The 22899-nt window shown below is 42.4% G+C and overlaps 1 protein-coding gene across 1 annotated transcript in view; it reads left to right on the plus strand.

Moving 5' to 3' along the window:
* The window catches only part of PLCB1 (phospholipase C beta 1), a 531624-nt gene that overhangs the window by 422515 nt on the left and 86210 nt on the right, over positions 1-22899 (plus strand). Inside the window, exons 13-23 of the mRNA XM_016212033.2 lie at positions 2387-2471; positions 3483-3660; positions 8366-8433; positions 10248-10344; positions 12490-12574; positions 14137-14261; positions 14723-14877; positions 17666-17830; positions 19441-19540; positions 19827-19931; positions 21149-21258. Of these exons, the coding sequence (XP_016067519.1) occupies positions 2387-2471; positions 3483-3660; positions 8366-8433; positions 10248-10344; positions 12490-12574; positions 14137-14261; positions 14723-14877; positions 17666-17830; positions 19441-19540; positions 19827-19931; positions 21149-21258 (1273 nt within the window). The remainder of the gene's footprint in view (positions 1-2386; positions 2472-3482; positions 3661-8365; positions 8434-10247; positions 10345-12489; positions 12575-14136; positions 14262-14722; positions 14878-17665; positions 17831-19440; positions 19541-19826; positions 19932-21148; positions 21259-22899) is intronic.

Here is a 22899-nt window from a genome sequence, read left to right on the forward strand (position 1 = left end):
GGCCTCCACTCCCAACACAGTGAATCAGGAGACTAAGCCCCACCATCTGCAGTATTAACCGCTGCAGGCTATGGAATCCAGTGTAAAATTTTACTCCAGGAAATTCCTCCTCCAGGCCTGGAGAACTGCTTGACAGAGGACAGGGGAATCTGCCTGTCACCTGCAATGGGACACCTGGAACATCTCTCTCTGCTGGTGAGAATATGGTTCCCTGAGGAATCCAAAAGCAGGGCATTAGGATGAAACCCTTGTCCCTCCAGGACTCTGATCAAAGGAACCTGGGGCTCCCAAGCTCCAAAACTCAAGAAAAAGCATCCCCTTCAGCACCTGTTGACTTGTTTTAGTCTGTGTAGCGGTTTTAAACTTGAGCATGCGTCAGGATCATCCAGAGGGCTTGTTAAGACACAGACGCTGGGCCACTTCCCCAGAGAATCTGTTTCAGAATCTTCCCTGGAGGCCTTGACCTGCATTTCTAACCAGCTCCAGGCGCTGTTGGTGCTGCTGGTCCATGGACCACACTCGGAGTAGCAAAGCTCTGCGACATTTAATAGTTTCATTCTGTGAAAGTGAAATGGAGGGTTTGGACAGTTTCTTTTATGCATTCTGGAATGTGGGTGCCCAGCACAGATGGACTTGTTTCAGCTAAAAGTGCAGAGCAGGCTGGCTTAGGTGAGCCCTTGGGCCAGGTATCCTTGGAGCAAAGGTGTCTGTCTGAGCTGAGGCTGCCTGGGGTGCCTGCCCGATCAGCCACATCCCTCTCCTTGCTCCCCAGCTTCCAATGCATCGCACCCCAGTGTTTTTCAGGATCACTGCTTCGACTGGCAGGTTTTCCTCTCTCTGAAATGGCTGAGGAATGCCACAGTGCCTCCTCAGGGCTGCATAAGCCAGCAGTAAAACCTCATATGTGTCAAGAAAGGCAGGTTGAGAAGTTGGGAGGTTGTTTTGTAGAGATTTGCAAGGTCTGTGAATCCCTTCTTTGCCTTTCCCTGCAGTTCCAAGAAAGCAGTGACCTCAAGCTCATATTTGAACCCCAGTAAACTCGCTTGATCGCCAAAATATATGCCTTTTTTTATAAAGGGGTAATATAAGGAGTGCTTGTTCGTGCGGACCATTGCAGTATGATTTGAACCCCCAATATGGTTTTCCCTTCCAGGAAAAAAACAGTCCCTGATCCAGGCTTAGCAGTCATGGTTTTGAAGAGGGAAGGGAAATAATCACACTTATATTCAATCCGAATTGCATAGAGAAGACTCTCTATCACTTATTTACCTTGCTTCTGTCCCGGTTCTGCTAAAACGTGTTCACACTGCAGCACATGGAGCCGACTATTGGAGATCCAGCGTGGCAGCCTGTAGGTCAGAATCGCAGCCCCCAAAACCCGGCGGATTGGGTGCCTTTGTAATGATATTTAACATTCTCGGAATGGAAGGAAGTGTTATTGCTTTGTAAAAGGTCAAAGGAAGCAGGGCTATGGAAACGAGACGGATGTTCCCTCGTATGAACTGTGTTTCTATGTTCGCAGGCTCACAAGTCGTCCAGTCTGAGTGGCATCCTCTCACTTTGCCGCCATCTCAGTGTTTAAAAGGCACTTGCAGCCGTTACTTCACTTCACCTCCTCGGCATCCTCTGTTCTCCCCAGGAACAGCTATTATCCTCCCCAGTTGGTAGATGCAGAGCGGTTGAGGGCCTGGAGCTCAGCTCGCAAGTGCCGCGGCTCCACCAGCCCAGGAGCCTGCAGGCGCGCGGTCGGGCCAGCACCGCCTCGGCGTCCCTGTTGCGCACAGAAGGGTGGCAGACACCTTTCCCCAAGGCGCCGGCTGCTGTCGCCTTTCCTCCAGGACCTCCCCGCAAGACTTCCGCCTGTCTGTTCCTTTCTTCTACATTATGCGACATGGTCTCTCTCCCCCCTCCTCTCTGCCCCCTCCCTGCCTTCCTCCCTCCCCTCCCTCCCCTCCTCATAAACCTCCTTCACGGCGCAGTTCTCTCTGTTGGATGGACAAGTTTCACCCAAGAATTCACACGAAATCATGAACTAATTCCACCCCCAAGTGTCTTGCACTTGGCTTGGGATCAGGAAATTAAACAAAAGGGACTGAGTCCCTAACTCTGGGACACTCAAGAATCCAGTGACAGGCAAGTGACCGGCCGTCCCCTCCCTCTGTGTCTCTGCAGGTCAGCCTTAGGAACACCTTCCACCACCCACCAGCGCGTCGTGTTCAGATTCTCATAAGGCAGGGTAGCAAACAAGGGGTGTTGAACGGTAAAAACGGACCCTGAAGGGTCGGACGAGGGCCTGGCCTCTTTCTGTGGTTCGTAACACGAAGCGTGCCTTCCTGCCCGGCCTCTGAATAAACCTCCTTCCTCCCTTGTTTTCATTTTCCCTCAGCCCGAAGCAGCAGGCTAAGATGGCCGAGTATTGCCGACTGATCTTTGGGGACGCCCTTCTCATGGAGCCACTGGAGAAATACCCAGTAAGCATTGTTGATGGTCACCCCCGAAGGAACGCGCGTATTATTTACGACTGGAGGTAGGGGGAGACTTCCTTACGTGGCCTTCATGTTAATCTTTCTTGGTAAGATGATGCCATCGAAAATGAACCCTTTGACCGGGTGGAGATGGACAGCGTGTGCCACTGAGGACTGGGGACACCCATTGTCTTCCTCTACCCACAGTCTTCCTCCCCTCCCCTCACTGCCAGACACGGCCCAGCCAGGACTGCAGGGCTCCCACAGTCACGGCCAGCCCACAGAGACAGCCTGAGGGGACAGGGCTCCGTCACCTTCCAGGGAACTTCATCACACCCCTGAGAGAAAAGGGTTGGCAAAATGGGACATCGCAGATGGCACAGTAACATCTGGGCCTGTCCCTGCGCTCACTTCCTTGCATGTGCCTCTTGGCGAAGTAGAGCTCAGGTGCCCTGTTGGCGTGGGAACACCCCTGCTTTGGGAGGGAAAGCAGCAGAAACACCCTCAGGTAGCCCCACATCCTCACATGATTTTTCATACCAGTCCCCAGGCTCGTTGGAAGCACAGAACACAGGCCCGACCTGCTGATGGGAGTTCACTAGGCTTTCTGAAAATAACCCACTCGGGACTTGCACACGTGGCGCTTCCTGGCAGACTCTTCTAACTGGCTTCCCCCCTTCTGTCCTGAATCCAAGTGGTTGGATTTATATGGTCCTTTGGAAAAGTCATGGGACTTTGTGTTCTCACAACAATTCTACTTGAGTATTTCTCTGATCTTGGTCATATGGATTCGCTGGGAAAATGAGTACAGTAATTACAATATACCTTTTACGTGAAAAACAAAACAAAACACGAGAGCTGGGAGCCAGCCTATGGAGAACACACTTAGCTTTTCGGCCGTAAAGAATGACCTAGAAGCTCTTGGTATCCAGCGCTGTCCAGGGACGTTGGGGAGAGAATCTGGAAGGAAGGGGGAGTATTTTTAAAGAATGTGCTTTCTTTTTTTCCCCCTATTAGCTGGAATCTGGAGTTCCTCTTCCAAGCCCTATGGATTTAATGTACAAAATTTTGGTGAAAAATAAGAAGAAATCGCACAAGTCGTCAGAAGGAAGTGGCAAAAAGAAGCTCTCAGAACAAGCCTCCAACACGTGCAGCGACTCCTCCAGCGTGTTCGAGCCCTCGTCTCCCGGAGCCGGTGAGGGGCTGGCGGGCTCTCTGTCTCCTGTTATTCCTGGGTTTAAGAATTGCTGCTCTAAAATTAGCCTAGAAATACTTCCAACATTTCTAAACGTGATTGGCTTTCTTTTGCTTCTACAACTAGGTGGCATAAAACTACACAAATGTCTTACCTCCCAGTTCGGGTCAGAAGGCCCATGTGGTGTCGCTGGGCTAACCTTCAGGTGGCCGCAGGGCTGCATTCCTTTCTGGAGTCTAGGGAATCCTTTTTCATGCTTTGTCCAACTTTTAGAGGCCACCCACATGCATCGGCTACTGGCCCCATTCCTTCAACTTCAAAGCCAGCCATGTGGCTTCTCACTCACCCTTCTGTCATCCTATCTGCCTCTGACCCCAGCCAGGAAAGGTCTGCTGTTTTTAATAACTCATATTTTTACATGAGACCCAAAAGGATAATCCAGGATAATCTCCTCCATCTCAAGGATCTTAACTTAATCTCTTCTGCAAAGTCCCTCTTGCTATGTATTCACAGGACACAGGACATGGTCATAGGACAGGGACATTTTGGGAGGCCGTAATTCTGGCTGCCACGTAAGCCAAGTAATCTTCAGGGTGACCTCATGGTTTTAAGCTTCTCAAGGGCAGCGATTCCTTGACATTAATTATAGGACTGGGCGCAAGATGTTCACTGAATGTGTTCTCATTGATGATGCTGAAGAGGTCTGGGCAATTCAATTTATCCATATTTTAAAGAGCTGTATTAAAATGTGAAATAGTAAAGCTACTTAAATTATCTATCAAAGCTACTTGGTGATGCTTAACATTAATAATTTTCCCTTTAGATTTAATTCAAAATAGATTTTGGGGGTTGATGAGAAAATAATTCTAAGTGGTCACCCATTCTCTCTGAATTATGTGTGATTTATAATTTAGTCTAGTTTATTCTCTAAGTTTAGTCCGAAGAACCTTGGCAATCTAAAAAGTGTATTATGAGGATCTCTTGATTTGAGGGTGGATAAGTAGAGGAAACTTTAGGCTTGAATCTAAGAAGTTCTTCAATGAAATGTTTGACTAACATTGGAACAGTCACTTTGAAAACTGTTTGGCAATATCTACAAAAGCTGAATATATAGACCCCTCCCTACGCCCCCAGGAAATTCCGTCCCTAGGTATATGCCCAGGAGAAGGGCACATAAATGTTCCCCAAGAGACAGGTACAAGAAGAGCTTAAAGCAGCACTATTCAGAACAGCCACAAACTAAAAACCAACCAAACGCCCATCAGCGGAGAAGCGACTCCTGGTACACTCACATCGTGGAATAATATGCCGAATTATGATCTGTAACCGCTCACAAAGATATGGATGAATCTCAGAAACATAATGTTGAGCAAAGGAAGTCAAATTCAAAACTACTGTACAATTCTACTTATATAAGCACAAGATCAGGCAGAACTAGCCTCTGTCAGTAGAAGTCAGGAAATGGTTATAATTGAAGAAGTGACTGGGAGAAACCCCAGGAGGCTTCTGGCACTGGTTATATTTTGTTTCTTGATCTGGGTACTAGTCACTAAGGCTGATTTAGTTGGTTAAATTCATTGCACTCTACACATATGGTATGTATACTCTATATACCTGCATATGGCAATTAAAAGATTTTAAAATAATTTTTAAAAATTTAAATATAAACTATGGCAATCAGGGAAAAAAGAATGTTGACCATGACTCTGATTTATCTTTTCTTCTCATTTTCCGTGCCAATTGTCAAGTCCTTTTGTTTAGATTAAAATCCTTATCAACAGACATGATGTAATTCTTTGAAAGTGGTCTTTTTTGGTAGTTGTTAAATGTGTATTTCAAACATTATTACACAATTCTGACTCTTTTTTCAAAACTAACTTTTGTTCTCAGTAAGAATGTTCTTTTTGAAGCTTTGGAATGAGTATCATTAACAGGCCACCTATTTCCTAGCAGAGTTCTATCCCTTGAATGCTGGCGAGTTCCCAGTGTCTTCCTTGGAGTGTGGGAGCTTGGTTTTCCATCTGCCTTTCTCACTTGCAGCTCTCCACCTCTTACTAACTGGATACATAACACAAATAGTGATTTGTGCAGGCACTGAACATTACTGCTTAATACAGAGAAAGAACAGCAAGCTGTTAGTAATTCGGTAGAGGCCCTAAATTAGCCTCATAGTCTGTTGAGCAATCTTTATTAAAATTTCAGTGGAAAAATTTGGACATTTTAATAGGTAGGTAGGCCCCTGAATAAAGAGCACTGCTAATTTACTATTTGGTTTGTAGATGTTCTTGGTATTGTGAACTCAAGGAACTTGAAAATCATGAAATGGCTCCTATTTCAAAGCTGATTTATTTCTCGTGGCCCTGGTTGGCCAGGTACCACTTCTAGGATTCAGCCCTTTGCCAGTACACTTGTCTTGAAAAACTAGGGTAAAATAAGATTTTTTTCATGGTTCAACAAGATTCCTCCAAGGTCCCTCCAAAGACTAATAAGGGAGAAATCAGGTCCTTCCTCACAGAGCAAAGGGAGACAAATCCTCCCCACCCCCCAAGTAACCAAAGACTGACCCGATCAAGTATTTAGAATGACTGGTGTAGGCAGTGCTTTGTCCCACATAGCATTGTGCAGAAAGCTCTGTCAAACAAACGACTTTTTAAATCACTTGACAAAAAGAATCCTCTTTCTAATTAAAAAACAAAAAATACTTACTTGGGGCAACAAATTTGGTTATTTAAAAAAAATCGTGTTAACCTCCTGAAAGAACATGTCTTTAATAGCGTATGTTTCCTATCTAAAATATGATGGATTTGCCTTATTAGCTAACACAGTATCAGCATCATAAATTGGTTGTATGTGGCTCTCTTTAATAAACAAGCCATAAAGAGAAAAGCTTGTTGGTGCCAAAATTATTTTTCCTCTAAAGATATTTCATGAATCTTTTGCTCGCTGCTATCGTTCGGTAATCAGTTGAAGTTCCTCAGCCAACTGAAAACAGTTCCAAGCTCCTTGGAAGACAGCGCTGTGTGAACTGTCCTTTACATAGATGGAGTGGGCAGCTAACTTTTAGAAGGCCGGGACAGCTACCGGCCAACGCAAGTGACCTTATTCTTGAGCCAATATTGCCATCTACTGGGGTCGTGTTGCTGTTGCACATTGTAATCCCTGCAATAGTCAAATCAACCAATTTGGAACTACGCCTTCTTTATATTTGACTTGAAACTCTATTTATGTGAGCGATATTACTGGGTCGGATGGGAGCCCGGGGATGTGGGAGAATGCGATGCCTCATACTAGTGAGAATATTTTTTAAACTTTTAATAGCATTCATTTTATACTCAATTTACTCCCGGGCCGTAAGTGTCCGTTTCTTCAGTTTTTTCTGGGACATCTTTTCTTCCGTGCACCCCCTCTCCTGGCCTAGGAGCCATCTGCTCTTTTCGGGTAGGGAGAGGCCGGGAGAGAGAGCTCATGTGTGGGTTAATCCGCCCATGCGCTCTGTAAGCTCTGCACGCATTTTGGGAGCTTTGTTCACCTGGAGGTGCTCAATGACCAGAGGATCTACATCTAAGCCCTTAAGCTCAGGATTGCTCTCTGCATTCCTAAGCATGTGCAGCAAAAATTCAACACTCTTTCTGGGCCACCGACCCTGTGTCCAGCCCCACCGTGTGGCCTGGGCACACCTACCAGCTCCACCATGGTAACGACAGAATGGCACACATTGCTTCTGTAAGGTGACATCCTTCAGATGCTTGGTGGCTTTTTGGATATGCAGGTTCGTGAGTGTTCTTAAAGTGAACAGGAAGATTTGAACCCCTTGATTTGCGTGGTTTTGTGGGGTTTTCTGGGTCATGTGAATAGCGAACCATTTTCAGAGGCCACCTCAAGCCACTGACGGGCAGAGCACTGGTGAGACTATTTAACCAAGCAGAGGCGTCCGCCAGATCTGCAGAGACAAAAACAACCCATCGGAACGGCTGCATATTGTCTAAATGTGAGGCTGGGTTATGTCTGACTGAGGTAGATTTCTGGAATGCATAAGGATTTTAAGTATTATTTTATCCTATCGTTTTAAACAGAATTCCCCCATTTTCCAAAATACTACATGTACATGGTTTAGACAAGAATGCATTCATCACATAAGCCTGCAGGCAAATCGTAGGATACAGTTGGTACCTTAGAGTTATGTCGTCAGGTCTGCTACCGCGGCCCCAGCTGCACCAGCTGGCATCCTGTTCCCTGGCTTCTGTGACGTCCCCTCTGGCAAGGTCACGGAGCACAGGCCAAGAAACTGCAAGGTCATGGAGCACAGGCCAAGCACCACATTGAAGAGTCAAGGCTGAAAAGGAGAGAGACAGACAGAAAGTGAGAGCGTATCTGTGGTAGGGTGACCCAGACCTTTAAAGAGCACGCACACGTGAGATACGATTGCCAGAGAAAAGTGTGTATGATGCCTTATGTTTTTTAAACATAGATTAAAATGCTAGAATTTATAAATTTCAAATGGTATTCACTTATCAAATTTAGAAGAAAAAATAAATCCATATTCAAAGTGTTAGTATAATTCTCATGGTTAATAGAATTTAAATATCCAAAGGATAATTTTAAAACAAATTGCAATTTCCAAGGAAGTTCTTGGTAGGGTTTGGTACGTGTGCTTCAAACCTGTAAATGTTTGTTTACCTCATGATGTGTTATTAAATTTTGACAGGGGAGGCTGATACGGAGAGCGACGATGACGATGACGATGATGACTGTAAAAAGTCTTCAATGGATGAGGTAGGTGTCCAGGGCTGGACCTCTGCTCGCGGAGGCATCCAGGGAGCTCGCCATCCCAGCCAGCTGCCTCTGGACGTAGTCCGTGGTCACGCTCTGCCATCTAGTGGTGAAAGGAGTCACAGTTCACGTTAAAACTTTTCCACTACCCCTTTTGAACCTGAAAATGGAAACTTGGGTCGGTAAAGAAATAAGCAGGGCACTGAAAAAGTTCCCTAAGGTGAACAATGTTGCTGAGACCGCCTTCCATCAAATCGGGTATCTAGAGGATGACTTAAAAATTTGTGACATCCAACTGCCTGCTTCAGTGTTTGAGGCAATTAAATGGATTTCTAAATGTCCCAAAGCTCAGAGAAGACTTGAGGTTTGGAGAATATTCAGAAATAAGACATTCATTCCATGGCTGTATTTTGGAATCACTAGAGATTGCTATAAGCTCAAGCATCCCAAATAACTTCATGAGATCAGAAATATTCATTGCACAGAATCTAGAATTGGAATTTTAAAACTGTTTTAGCAGGAGTTCTGGTTAAAAAATTATTAATGAACCTGCTTTCAAATATGTTAAAAAGTCTGTGTCTCAGTACTTGTATCTTTGCAATTCAGTTAAGGATAAATAACAAGTAATAAGCTGTTTTTCCTTGATATTCTTCCTCTTATAATTATTTTCTTTAATGTAGTGGAAATTTTTTATTATGTTTCCGTACTAAATTGCAACTTAATGTCCAGGAAGAAAATTGTTACAATGTCTGGTAACGGATTTCTGCCTGATAATTATTATAATTTCATAAATTCTTATCAGTGATATTTTATAATTTTAAAACTATCTTACTAATTAGATGCTTCATTTCCAAGTGAACACTTCCCAGTTAACATTTAACCTAAATATTGCTACATGAGTTTTCAAAAGAAAGCTTCTTTCCATGAATTCTCTCATTTAAAAATGGGAGAAAATATTAGATTAATCTATAGAAGCGTATCCATGCCAATACTACAATATTGGTTTTTGATTTTTTCTTTATTAAAAACTTTATCAAAATAACATTTAATAGCTAATAATAAACTACCATGACGTTTTACTGTGTTCCAAGCTTTCTCATAAATGAACTCATTCAATAACCACAAAGACCCTATATTGCTATCAGAACTGATTTTATCCTAACTTTAATAAGTAAACTGAGGCACAGAGCAGTGAAGTAACTTGCCCGAGATTGCATATCTTCTAAGTGGCAGGCTTGGGATTTCCAATCAGACAGTCTGACCCTAGAACCTAGATGTCAACCCCTGCACTGTACTGTACTGTTTCCCTAATAAGCTCACAGGAATCAAGAAAGGGCCGGGGAAGGAATGTTTATATAAAGAGAAACTATTGTTGTTTGCCCACCTCAGGCCACTTTCACAAGGCAGCCTTTCTCATTTTAATAAATTTCGTTCAGTCGGGGGTTACCCACATACTAGTTTTCTCACTGTACAGTGAGCTCTTGATTTATTAACTGTAGACACCGTCTGTGGACGCCTCGCTATGGCAGATGAGGTGTAGCTCAGTGCTTCTCAGACTTTCGCGTGATTTGAATCACTGTGGTGAAGTGCAGGTTCTGGTTCGCTGCAAGTCTGAGGACCGCCTGGGAGACTGCTTCTGCCAGCCCTAACCCTCCCGCTCCCACTCCACGCTTGGGTACACTTTTCTTGCTCCTGGAATGAATTTTCTACAGAATGATTTTCTAGGCTCGTGGGTCACATACTCATTGCCCTGGGAAAATAACCCTGGATAATATAAAGTTGATTCTGGGAATGTTATTTTTGATTCCTGCTTCCAGGGTACTGCTGGGAGTGAGGCCATGGCCACAGAAGAGATGTCTAACCTGGTGAACTATATTCAGCCCGTCAAGTTTGAGTCATTTGAAATTTCCAAAAGTAAGTTTTCCTGGAGAATAACCCCAAATGTAACATATAACAAGTATATTTTAAACAGAAGGTAATTAGACCAAAAAATTGTTGCCCTTAATAGAACTGTTCTTCTGTGCTGGTGAGGTCTCTAATATATGCATGGATTGGCATAGCTTATATATATCCATAAGTATATATAAATTTATATATATCATATATATTATAATAACCGTATGAGAAAGTATCCCATGATGACTCTCCAAAATACTTACTAGGGCTATTGACGTTAGACCAGAATACAGTGAACTGAGAGTTTTACATTTGTTTTTTGTTTGCAACAACCCAGTGCACTCCATCCATTGTGTAACTGACAGTGTTGAAATCAACTATCCACCCACCCAGAGGGGAAGCAGCCGTGACTGGTCAGCCCTGATAACTGGAAATAGGACCCAATCAACCAATGACCCACGTTCCATTTGTCCAGCTTCTTTTATCCCTACTTTTATATATATCCCCTCTTTTATATATTAAGGAGAACATGTGATTAGTCTCGTGTCACTTTGTGTTTTCACTTTATCCAAGCACACATCCATAGTGGATGCAAAGAAAAATATCACCTTTCCTCCATCTAGAGAAAAGAGTCCTGTTATGCAATTGCCCCCTCTAGTTGCATAAACTAAGATGCTTTCAGGTTAGAAGGTCCTTGGGACATTTAACTGCTTATAAGCCCGTGCTCTTAAAAACTGAATTTTTGCTTAACACAGCAGCTCTTATAGAGGATCGTTTTACAGAGATATCAAAATCTAAGCTCCTATATACACACAGGTGTAACTGCATAATTTTGCCCAAAGAGTCTTAACTTGGTGGCACATGGTGTATTAATTTCTAAAACAGTTTATATATAAAGATTTCAACATTTTCTTTGATGTTACAATTACTGATGCTGCTTACCACAAACTGTCCAATTTGAAATGTCCTAAAGTAGTTTTTTTATATTATTGTAATTTTTCATTGGCTGTAAATAAGTTTTTCTAATTCATGAGGCAAAAGCTCCTAGACAAGTAGCCAAGTTGAAAAGGAGCTGATGTGTTTAAGTCCCGCAGAACCTGGTAACGATAGCATCAGCCAAAGATTTACCAACAAGTACTTTTCTCCTTGTGTTCCAGGTTATTTGATCGCTTTTAGAAAACAATACTGCAACTAGTTTACAAAACACCTATTAAATTGACTTAATTTTAATTAGCAGTCATGCTTAAAATAGTCATCTGAAAGTAGACTTTTGATGGGCAAAAATAAGAGAAGTAGGAGTTTACCTTAGAGATTATTACATCGGGGGCGGTGAGGAGATGGGTGAAGGAGCTTGGGAAGGAGTAGAAATGATGCAGAGTGCGGGTTCTCACCTCTCTGTGTGACCCTTGCCTCAATACTGTATAAAACAGTTTGATTTTTAGTTGGGAGGAAGACAGAGAAGCGGTTAGGCTCTTAGCCTCTCCACACTAAGATAACTTTGTTTTGTTTCTCTCTCTCATTGGAAGCTTGGATTTCACTTTCCAAATGTTGCTCTGTCTTCAAGGGTATCGAAACCTCTGGTACATTCACCTCCCAGCCTTGTAATCTAATCTGAAAATGAGGCCATCAGCCTGGGACATTTCCAAGGATCCTTCTGTTTTGAAGTAACATACTTCTAATGTCACATTAATTGTTTGAACCCAAGGTTCCTTACAACCTGAGGCGCGGACCATGGAGGGATAAAAGAGAGAGCCTCTGGTGGACACACCCATGGTCTCTTTTGTTAATCCCAGCAACGGCCCCAAGAGATCAATCTGAATGGATTTCGAACAACAGAGTTCCACAGGGCCTAGGCCCTTTAGACAAAATAGCTGTCATTGCCACATTAACCCCGACCAAAACCAGTTTCCTCACCCTAATGCCACTGTGGCCCTGACTTGTGCAACCATAAGCTTATCTGACCCAGGTGGTAAATACTAGAAGAGACAACTAACAACACTCAACTTTTATAGCAGATAAACGGTTCCCTGAAAAAATACATGTAGAAGTTACAGTGAAGATGAATTTCCCTAAATTCACTCATTTGCCTACTTCTCATATGTTACAATTTATAATGCTGCATTTTATTTCTTACTATTTTTTATTTGTTTGTCATTAACCCAGAAAGAAATAGAAGTTTTGAAATGTCTTCCTTCGTGGAAACCAAAGGACTTGAGCAACTGACGAAGTCTCCGGTGGAATTCGTAGAGTATCCTTGATTTGACGAATGTCAACTGACTTGGCACAACTGAAGTCGTGGGTTATTTAATTTCTGCTTTAAATAAGCAAAAGGATGCAGGAAATGGCATGAGCCCGTCCCCTGGGCATGATAAATAGTCTCAGATTTCAAGGTACCGCTGAGTAGGGGTAGCCTGGCATATAGAAAAGAGAACTGGCCTTGGTGGAAAGCATCTCAAGATTATTTTCTTACCATCAGACTCTCTGTGCTTTGTCAATTCGCTTAACCTTCCTGAACTTTCTCCTTTGTGAACCAGAAATAATGATACCAGCTTTATGGCTCACTGTCGGGTTAGGGACTCAAATGTAAGATATAATACATGTAAGGTATATGCCTATGGAAACCTGACTTGGCATCTTGCATCCTTGGATATTTAATACACGTCCAAAGAAATAGTTGGAATAATGATATGAGAATATAAATGGATATTACTAATAATGACTTTGTTGATACTTCTGACAACAAAAACTATTTATTGTTATCCATGAACCAAAATAAAATGAAACATCTTTCAGTATGTTTCACAAAATTAAGACTAAATGTCCCAAAGATCTCGATTTCAAGAAGCCAGTCCTAGAGTTAAAAAAAAAAAAAAAAAAAATCACCTTTAAAACTCATCAATAGGAGAGAGGACAAATGTAAAATCCATAAACAGTCACACTACAAACATCACGGTCATCAGTACTCATTAATTACTGTCTATGAGATGGACCTTTTGTCATATGCCTTACCTCATTTAACCCTTACAGTAGCTCTATGTAGGAATTCAACCTGTTTCATAGATGAGGAAACTGAGGCACAGCCAAGTAAAATAACTTGCCATAGATTTCATATATATAGCTAGCAACTTCCAGAATTAAAGTGCAGACTCCATTTGGCCCAACACCCCATCCCGAGCTTGGAAACAACTAACCTCTACCTAATTTGGTAATAGGAGTAGACAATAGTGTTTTAAACACGTAGTTGTTCAATAACTAAAAGATTCTCAGGGTGGAAAACTGATGACGGACGGTAGGACCCAAAACACGAAGCAAGGTCAAACCCTTCTGTGCTATATTTACCTTGTAATCATTCATAGGAAGTACCACAGTCTTGGCAAATAGCATTCCCAGAGAAGGTTGAGAAAAATGATCAGAAAGCATTTCAAAAATAGCTCATAGTATCTGTTTCTGCCAAACACAGTATCACCCTCTCACATGATTTGAGGCCCTGGAGCTTCCTCATGCGTCTTTAGTTGTTAGGCCTGTCCTTAGTGATCTCCACAAAATCACGTTGACCTTGGCTCAGCCATTTCTGCTACCTATTTGTTTTCACCTACAGGGCTCTGCAAAGGCGATGCTGCATTTATATTATAAAAGCACACTTACTCTGTTTCTTCGGCAAGGTTTTTACATATTTTACCCACTAGCCCAGTGAGATCATCAATATTTAGTTTGTTCCCCCGGTGGAGAAAGATGGAAAGTGGCCCCTCGGTTAATATTATTGGCTAATTCTTTTTCTAATTGTATTCACTACTTAACATGATGGTCCAGATATAACAAAATGCAGCTTAGCAGGATATATCCGAAAGGAACACGTGTAGATTCGTCCAACTATATGCCTCAGCTCTTCTGGAATGCAGGCTGTCAGATGGTTGCCCTTAATTTCCAAACCGTGGGTAAGTAGCACAGTTCACGCTCATTTCCATCGTTACGAAGCCACATTTCCAAGGGTCCAAAACCCACTCCCAAGGAGAGAAAATTGCCAGGCTTGATTGAAACTAATAAAAGCAAATTTCAATAAAGGAAATACCAGTGCAAACACACACAAAAAAAGGTGAATTTTGAAAATTGAGAAATTGTCTTCAGTCGTTTATAAGAAAGTCTTTATTTCTACTGATTTTGCATATTTTCAAACAAAAATGTTAATACTTTTAAAAAGTAATATGTATTTATTATAGAAAAATTTGGAAAATTCCAAAAGGTGTTAAGAGAGAACAAAAGGTTCAGGAATCTACCGCTCAGCGATTCCACGTGGTAAACTTTGGGCTTTGCGACCTGTAAGGTTGCCTGGCAATGGACCTACACGTACACGCAAATGTCATACAGAGACATGACTGTTCGTGTTTTTGACACACAGACCTGGCTATGCAGATCAATATGGGGATGTATGAGTACAATGGGAAGAGCGGCTACAGGCTGAAGCCAGAGTTTATGCGGAGGCCTGACAAGCACTTTGACCCGTTCACTGAGGGCATCGTGGATGGGATCGTGGCCAACACGTTATCCGTTAAGGTAGGTGCATCTGTGATCAAACTGTCCCCAACAAACGTCTTAAACATTAAATCTGGTGTAAAAAAGTAGTTGAGTCATAACGATGTAGTTGCCAGCAAAGCCTCCACTTCCTTCATACGTTTTTTTCCAAAGGACTGAATCCAGTTTAGAAATACTGAGAAGCTACATGCGTGAGATAAAGGAACCAAGCTGCACATTTAACAGGATAGGAAATGGACCCTAAATCAACAAACGAGTCGGTGAGACTCACCATGGCCAACCCTTTCTTTTGGTGTAAATACCCCACGGTGAAATTGACCACAAAAAAACCACTGGAGAATCTTCTGGTCTTTTTCTCTCCCATTAGTTCTAGAGAAATATGCACACTGAGCAAAATCAGAGAAAAAAGTATTCCCAATGAATTGTCAAAATTGAATAAAAGCTCTGAACTTACCATAGCATGGATTTGAAAATCTATCCGAGTATGCAGGGATTTAAAACAGATATTAAATAAAAAATTGCTTTATTAAATATTTATCTGACCCTAAAGGAATTTCAAATGATTGCTGCAATCTTCGAAATTTATGTTACAGCAGATATAACTTTTTATTCAGCTTTGAGAATTAATACCATAAATGGGGAATCATTTTTATAAAGAGCTTTTAATTTGAATTCTATAAGCCCTTGGTTTTTTAAGCTAAATTTTACTTTTTTAAAGTTTTCTTTTTCTGTTTAACTGGATAATTGTTAACTAAGAAACATTTTTTATTGGATATAAATTCAATTCTCAAACTGATCCTAAACTGAAGGCATATGAAAAACTATATTTTAAAAGGCTCTATAATAGTTTCACTAATTTATATCTACCTTTAGCTTGTTGAGTCCATTTTTACTTTAAAATTTGTTACTTTATACCAAAGATTAAAAATAAAATTTCAGTGAAGTCTCTCACAATTATATCTTTTGAAATTATTTCATAGCATATATCTGAAGAGCAGAGCTGGCAGAATTAGAGCTTCAAGACTGTATTTATTTTAGGAAATTGTTTTCAGCAAAGGGTGTGTAATTCCTGTCATTTGATTAAGATAAACTCTTACGCATCGCACACTGATAAAATGTTATTTTTAGAAACCTTGTCAGTTGGTGTTATGGTTGGGTCAAACTAATAATATTTTGTCTTTACTGATTCATCTTGTTTTGTACATGTTGGCTTGCTCATTTATTATTTCTTAAAAATCCTGTGACAGTGCAGACAGCTCTAAAACAATGACATAGAGACAGGAAAGTAAGTTGAGAGGAAACAGTTAAGTCCCAGAGACTTGAAACTACTGGCCGAGTCCAGGATGGAGACACTGTTCTAGAGCTGACCGGATCCTGTGAACGGATGGCCATGGTGCAGTGGGGTCCTGCTGTCCGTCTGCAGCTGGAACCAAGACGAGGCTCCTGTCTGTCCAGTGGCGCCTGTTTTGATCCTCTGACACGGGCTTTTCAGTGCCACAGTGGGCTTGTGTGCTCAGATAGTGTGTGGCCGCCTTCTTTCATTGATGAGAACACAGGGGCCGCGCCACGGGTTGGGTTAAGGGCTTCTGCTTTGATCAGCCAACATCATAAGCTCGGAAACGTCGGTGCATCTGAATCCCACGCGACTCACATAACTTGGGAGTTTCAAACATGTTGTAAAATGTCTGTTAAGTAATTCTCACGTAGAAACTCAAATTAAACAGAGAGACTAAAGAGAACGTTCGGGAGAAATGAGTTGTCCCAGGACAGATTCAGACGGCCCCTTCCTCACAGCTGTCTCTCTGGCTTGTTCAGATTCTTGGCCACATCAGCTTGTGGCTGACTTTGGCCTCCCTCGGCCTTTGGTGGCCCTTCTCAGGCCGCCATTCTGTTCCACTTCTGACCCAGCCGTAGTCTTGGAAATTCTGTCCCCTCTCACTGACTGGAGATTAGAAAGCTCATGGCCAGCCAGGCAACCCAGACTCGCCAGGTTTGCTCCCTCCGCGCTCGCTGTGCGCTGCTCCCCCCTGGGGTTAAAGAAGCAGAGGACACCTGAGGATCACTCAGATTTTGAAAATTGGCTGAGAAGAAGAGGCAGACATGGGAGACCTTTTGTGACTTAAAAATCTAACTCCACAATATCTGATAATTTTATAGCTAGACAAAGGATACCCACAATTGTGTGGATGGCCAACCAGAGGTCAGGAGTGATGACAAACTGGGCTTGATGGCTTCAAGTCAATATTTGTTGGTTTTGGATTTTCAGTCATCATTGTGACTTTTTATTTGAAGTGTAACAACTTTGAGAATTGGGATATCACAGTTTTACAACCACTCCTTCAAGTTAAATTTCATGAACAACAGGAATTTTTTTTTTCAAATCCTAGAGTTTCTACTATGTTTTAAATTTGTACTCTTATATTACACTTAAATTTCATTTATAATTATGCTAAAATGAGAATTTTCTCTTGTCATATTTTTAAGTATTAGGAAAACCTTTATACTCAGCTGGCTCTAAAGACCAGTCTTTCACTTAACAGATGTATCTCAAGTTCAAAAGGCAAAAATCTCATCAAACTTTTGATAATTTTCATTTATTTCCTCCTATACAACTTTGTCTTACTGACCCCTCTAACCCCAGCATTTTCAATATTCCTCTACTAATTCTTTAGCCAAAAGAGAAATTATATTTGTACTCTGGCTCCTATTTACAGTTCAGCATTCACCATCAGCATTTGTACCTCCCTAAAGCATGTCCTTATATCATTGTTACTCATTTGTCAAGAGTTCCTTTTTTATTATTTTCTAGATTATTTCGGGCCAGTTCCTTTCTGATAAGAAAGTCGGGACGTATGTGGAAGTGGATATGTTTGGCTTGCCTGTGGACACAAGGAGGAAAGCGTTTAAGACCAAGACATCCCAGGGAAATGCTGTAAACCCCGTCTGGGAGGAAGAGCCCATTGTGTTCAAAAAGGTCCGTGTTGAGTCCTTGACGTGACATGTAACTGCATATTCTAGGTGTGGGACACTGAGAGAAAAATGCAAAGAAGAATTTTTTCGTGCTTAATTGGGGAATTTACACATTCATAAAGCAATAGCATGTTCAAAGCTGCCTTGAAAGCTAGTCAGGATCTCTGTGAGTCACTTGTTCGGGGTTTCAGAAGTGGGGATACATCAGTTAACTCTAGTATACCTCACTTGGAAGCCAGACTAACATATAAATCTATCTCATATCCTCTCATAATACAAGTGGTAAATGATATCTTCTCATTATGACTCAAGTGAAGTAGAAGGGGAAGTGAGGAATAATACGGTAGCTGAGAGAAAGGCAGACCGTACTTCCTTAGAAAAGAATATTAATTAAATTCCCAAGACTCTCTAGCCACTGGCAGCTGGTCATTCTATGTTGACAGGGTTCTGTCTGATAGAGTTAAAATCTGTTATATTCAACTGGGCCTTCTCTCTGCCTTCGCCAGAAGGCAAATCTTTTTCACACGTTTATCACATGAAGGAAGACAGTAAGTCCAGCAGAAAGTAGCAGAGGCTTTCTTACCATTCCCTTTGCTTTTATCTGGCCAAAATATCCACAACGGAAGCCTTCTGCAGAGACAGTGTCTATATTTTAGGTCTCTGTGCCCCAGCAATTTTTGTGGTAATTGGATTTAATAATAGTGTCCACTTCATAGAGTTATAAGTGTTCCCTTATATACTGAAAACATTTAGAAAATGTCTGGCACATTGAAAACAGTCAATAAATGTTAGCTTTCTCTTGTTGGCAAAAATAAATGTTTAAGGATGCCATTGGCCTAATGCTCTTGACATGGGATATAACTGTGTACTCCGCATGTATTACACTGAGGGGAGAAATGAGCAAATTTTCTGGTGCCTTATTTGGGAATTTACAAATTTATAAAGCAACCTCATTTTGAAAGCTTTTGTTTTGTTTTGTTTTGTTTTGACAATATGCAAGTAATTTGCTTTGAAAATATAGTAGTAAATTTTCAAATCATGATAAGACCGCTAGCTCCTTGCATTTAAACATAGAACTTTTGTCATTTCCACATTGAGAGTGTTCATGTCAAAAGCAAGTGGTCTGGCCCTGGCCAGTTTGGCTCACTGGTTGGAGGGTTGGCCACAGACTGAAGGCTCCTGGGTTCGATCCTGGCCAGTGGCACATACTTCAGGTGCAGGCTGGATCCCCGGCCCTGGCCGCACATAAATAGGAGGCAGTCAATCAGTGTCTCTCACATGGATGTTTCTATCTCTCTCTCTCTTCCCCTCCCACTCTCTCTGAAAAGCAATGGAAAAAATATCCTCAGGTGAGAATTAAAAAAAGCAAATGGTGTGTGTGTTGAACGAATTCCTCGTTAGGACCAGGTGATGGAATGTAGATAGAGCAGTGTCTCTGGTAACCCTTCGCCTTTTGAAAATCTAAATTGTAGAGCCACAGCTTCACTTTTTATCGGTTCGCTAAGTAGAAGCTTCTAGCTGGGGTGGGAAGAGCAGCACCCCTGTGGATGCTGTCTTGCCGGCTCTTTCTCGGGGTCCTCCTCGGCGTGACCGCGCATCCCTGCTGTCCCGCAGGTGGTTCTTCCGTCGCTGGCCTGCCTGAGGATCGCCGCTTACGAAGAGGGGAGCAAGTTTATCGGCCACCGGATCTTGCCGGTGCAAGCAGTTCGGCCAGGTATGGGGGGTGGGAAGCTTTGCGTGGGATTGTGAAGAAGCTCGTCCCTGTCCTGCGTGATTGCCGAAGACGGGGTTAGGAAGCTGCTGCTGCTTTGGCGTTTTGTTCTGCAGCAGGGGCTCCTGGACTGTTCCGATGTGGCAGTTTCGTGTCCCTGTGCCATGCTCTGGGGTATGGATGAACTCTCGCAGAGTGGTGGTGCTTAACAAACTCTCTGAAAGCTCCTGTGGTATGACTAACGTTGTGGAGAGACTATGTGACCCACAGTGTCATTGTCGCCCTCCAGGCTATCACTACATCTCTCTGAGGAATGAGAGGAACCAGCCCCTGATGCTCCCGGCTGTCTTCGTCTACATAGAGGTGAAAGACTATGTCCCAGATACATATGCAGGTAAACAGCCTGCGGCAAACGGGTATTTCCGCCTGGGCTCATCCGTGTTTCTGTGGAAACAGAGGCAGGAGATCCTGGCCTCAGAGTCACCTTTATTTTGTATCTATGTTTAGAAGGTAAATTGCCCAAGCCTTTATGAACAAGTGTTCATTTAATTTGGTGCAAATCCCAATAAACTGTTGAGCGTATTTATCCATTAGTAGTTTCATTCTCGTGGGCCCAACACTCTCTCGCTCATGCTGCCCGGTGCGAGCAGTCTGTAGATCTGTGTAATTCATTTTGCCTCGAGCCAGTTTTAGAGCCCAGGTTCTTTTCATGCGTGGAATCCGAAGTGTAGAGGAGTTAACTTATCGTGATGTCAACCAGGAATCATAAATTTAAATGCTTGCAGTGCTAAGCGACCTGGGTGTACCATACTAAGGAGGAGTGAAGACTGTGGCAAACTTGGAGCAGGTGCCCCGTCCGAAGATGACAGCCGTCACTCACTCCAGCTAGACAGTGTCACGTGCTAATGAAACCCACATTGCCAAATCCTTTGGTTGTTTCAACCATCTGGAAAATGGGCTTTTTGTGTGAAATGTCTCTACTTATGAAACACCATTTGGGCCAAATAGGACAAGTGTGGGGGCCGTTGCTGGAATGGATGGAAACCTCGAAAAGAAACTAAAGCTTATAGAGTACGGAGATACCCTGATTTGGAGCCTGTCAAATTTGGCTCTCAGAGCTGCCTTCCTCCGAGTGCTCTCTTCCTGAGGTTTCAGCAAAGGGTCTTGACTCTTCCATTTCCCAAATGTTGGATGAACGAGTGGGTAGTTCTATTGGTAGGTGGAAGAATGGAAAATCAATGATGAATTGGTGGGTGGATGGGTGAGTAGACGGATGGATGCATAATCAATACCTCCAGAATCTTTGATCTACAATGTCTCTTCCTGCCCTGGCCGATTTGGCTCAGCGGTTAGAGTGTCGGCCTGCAGACTGGAGGGTCACAGGTTCTATTCCAGCCAAAGGCACGTACCTCAATTGCAGGCTCTATCCCCGGCCCCAGTTGGGGTCGGGGTGCATGTGGGAGGCAACCAATCGATGTGTCTGAGATCTCTCACATCGATGTTTCTCTCTCTCTCCCTTCCACTCTCTCTGAAAAAGCAATAGAGAAAATATCCTTGAGTGAGGATTTAAAAATAAGTAAATGAAAATGAAAATGCCTCTTCACTCCTTAGATGTGATTGAAGCTCTGTCCAACCCGATCCGCTACGTGAATCTGATGGAGCAGAGAGCTAAGCAGCTGGCCGCTTTGACGCTGGACGATGAAGAGGAGGCAAGGAGAGAGGTGAGGGGCCTGGGCCTGGGGGGCGCCGAACGGGGCGTGTGCCCCGGGGGGCCCTGCGGCAGCACCTGCCTGGGACGCGCCCTGGAGGAGCTCGGCACTGGCCAAGGACATCCGGTGGCCGGCTGAACCTTCCATGGGCATCCTTCTCTGGTGGCCCACGGCCGCCCCGGGGGCTCATTCTGTGACCAACATGAAACGGTGCACATCTTGCTGTTTCAAAGGGAGATTTCTAGATGATTCATGTTGATTGAAGGTGATTAACGCGCTGAGAAAAGGAGATGATTATCGAGTCGTTTAGTATTTGTTTTGGTCTTTAAAGTGCAGGATTTTCAAAGTGCTTTTGTGATTTCTTACAATACATAAAGTACTTAAGACAATACCTGGTGTGTAGTATGGGCCAGAAGGTGTTTGCTATTATTATTACATTGTACATTTATGAATTAATATATATACTCCCCAAATAGTTGGTATATTATTCTAAGTTACATATCACAATGCAAAGAATAATTAAGGAAGGGTCTAGAAATATTAGAAGTAAAGTTTAAAACTATGAAGCCTCTGCGTAGACTGGCGATCCTTTGGTTTTTATAAAAGTGAAATATTATTTAATGATTATTAGAGATGACCCTAATATTGAAAATAGTGATAAAAATAGCTATTTTCATATTTTATTTGAATATTCAGAGAATAAATTCGGGGGGAAAAGATAAGAAAAAATGGATAACTATCAGTGTGGGGAGAAAAAACCTTGAAAACTGTTTTTAGAGAACTAGAACTACTACCAAGTCTATTTAAGTTGATATTATCTGTTAGGTAGCCCTTTTCTTATTCTAAAAGAAACCTAGGTTTATAATAGAAAATTCTAAAAATAGAAAGGAGAAAAGAAAGCCTTAAAGACATCACCTGTAATTCAAACAGCCAAACCACCCAGAGACAACCCTGTAAATATGGGTCCATCTATAGCCAGTCTTTCTTTGCACAATCATACCTCTTCATAATATAGGATAGTACTCAGTCCGTTTTATTTTCATTTAATGCAAATATTTTCCACATTATTAAATTTTCTTCTGTGCCATGCCTTTTAACGACTTCATGGCCTCCTATCATGTAGCTCTTCCATGACTTATACTTCCAAGCCCCTATGACCGGATCTTTGGAATGCTTCACTATTTTAAATAGACCTTCCATGAACATCATGTACATTTTTTAGCACATCTATGATTATTTTCTTGATTTTTGTATCGAATTTTAGAATTTTTAAATCTGACGGTGAGTTAATTAAACATGAGAAAAAATGAAATGAAAGGAAACTATTTCACATAAGAGTAAGATTTTCCAGGCTCTTATTTACACTGCAGGCGTCACATCCCGTAGGACCAATACACACATCGTCCTCTGTGAGGATGTTTCAGGGTAGGCTGGGAAGCTTCATAAATAATGCTTTTTGTGCAAAGCAATAATGGGGTTATAGGGAAACTTTACACCGCCAGAAAATTATGCCTGAGGGTAGACACGAATATACCTCCGAAGTTACTTGTGCCTCTGACATCTAAGTTTGCCATCTGCACAGGGAAACCTGGAAACAATAAAAAACACTTGGGCCCCCTGCTGGAATTTTGAGGGATTGGGAAGCAACAGACA

The sequence above is a fragment of the Miniopterus natalensis genome, chromosome 7, assembly GCF_054644295.1.
Source record: "Miniopterus natalensis isolate mMinNat1 chromosome 7, mMinNat1.hap1, whole genome shotgun sequence".
In the NCBI taxonomy this organism is placed as follows: Eukaryota; Metazoa; Chordata; class Mammalia; order Chiroptera; family Miniopteridae; genus Miniopterus; species Miniopterus natalensis.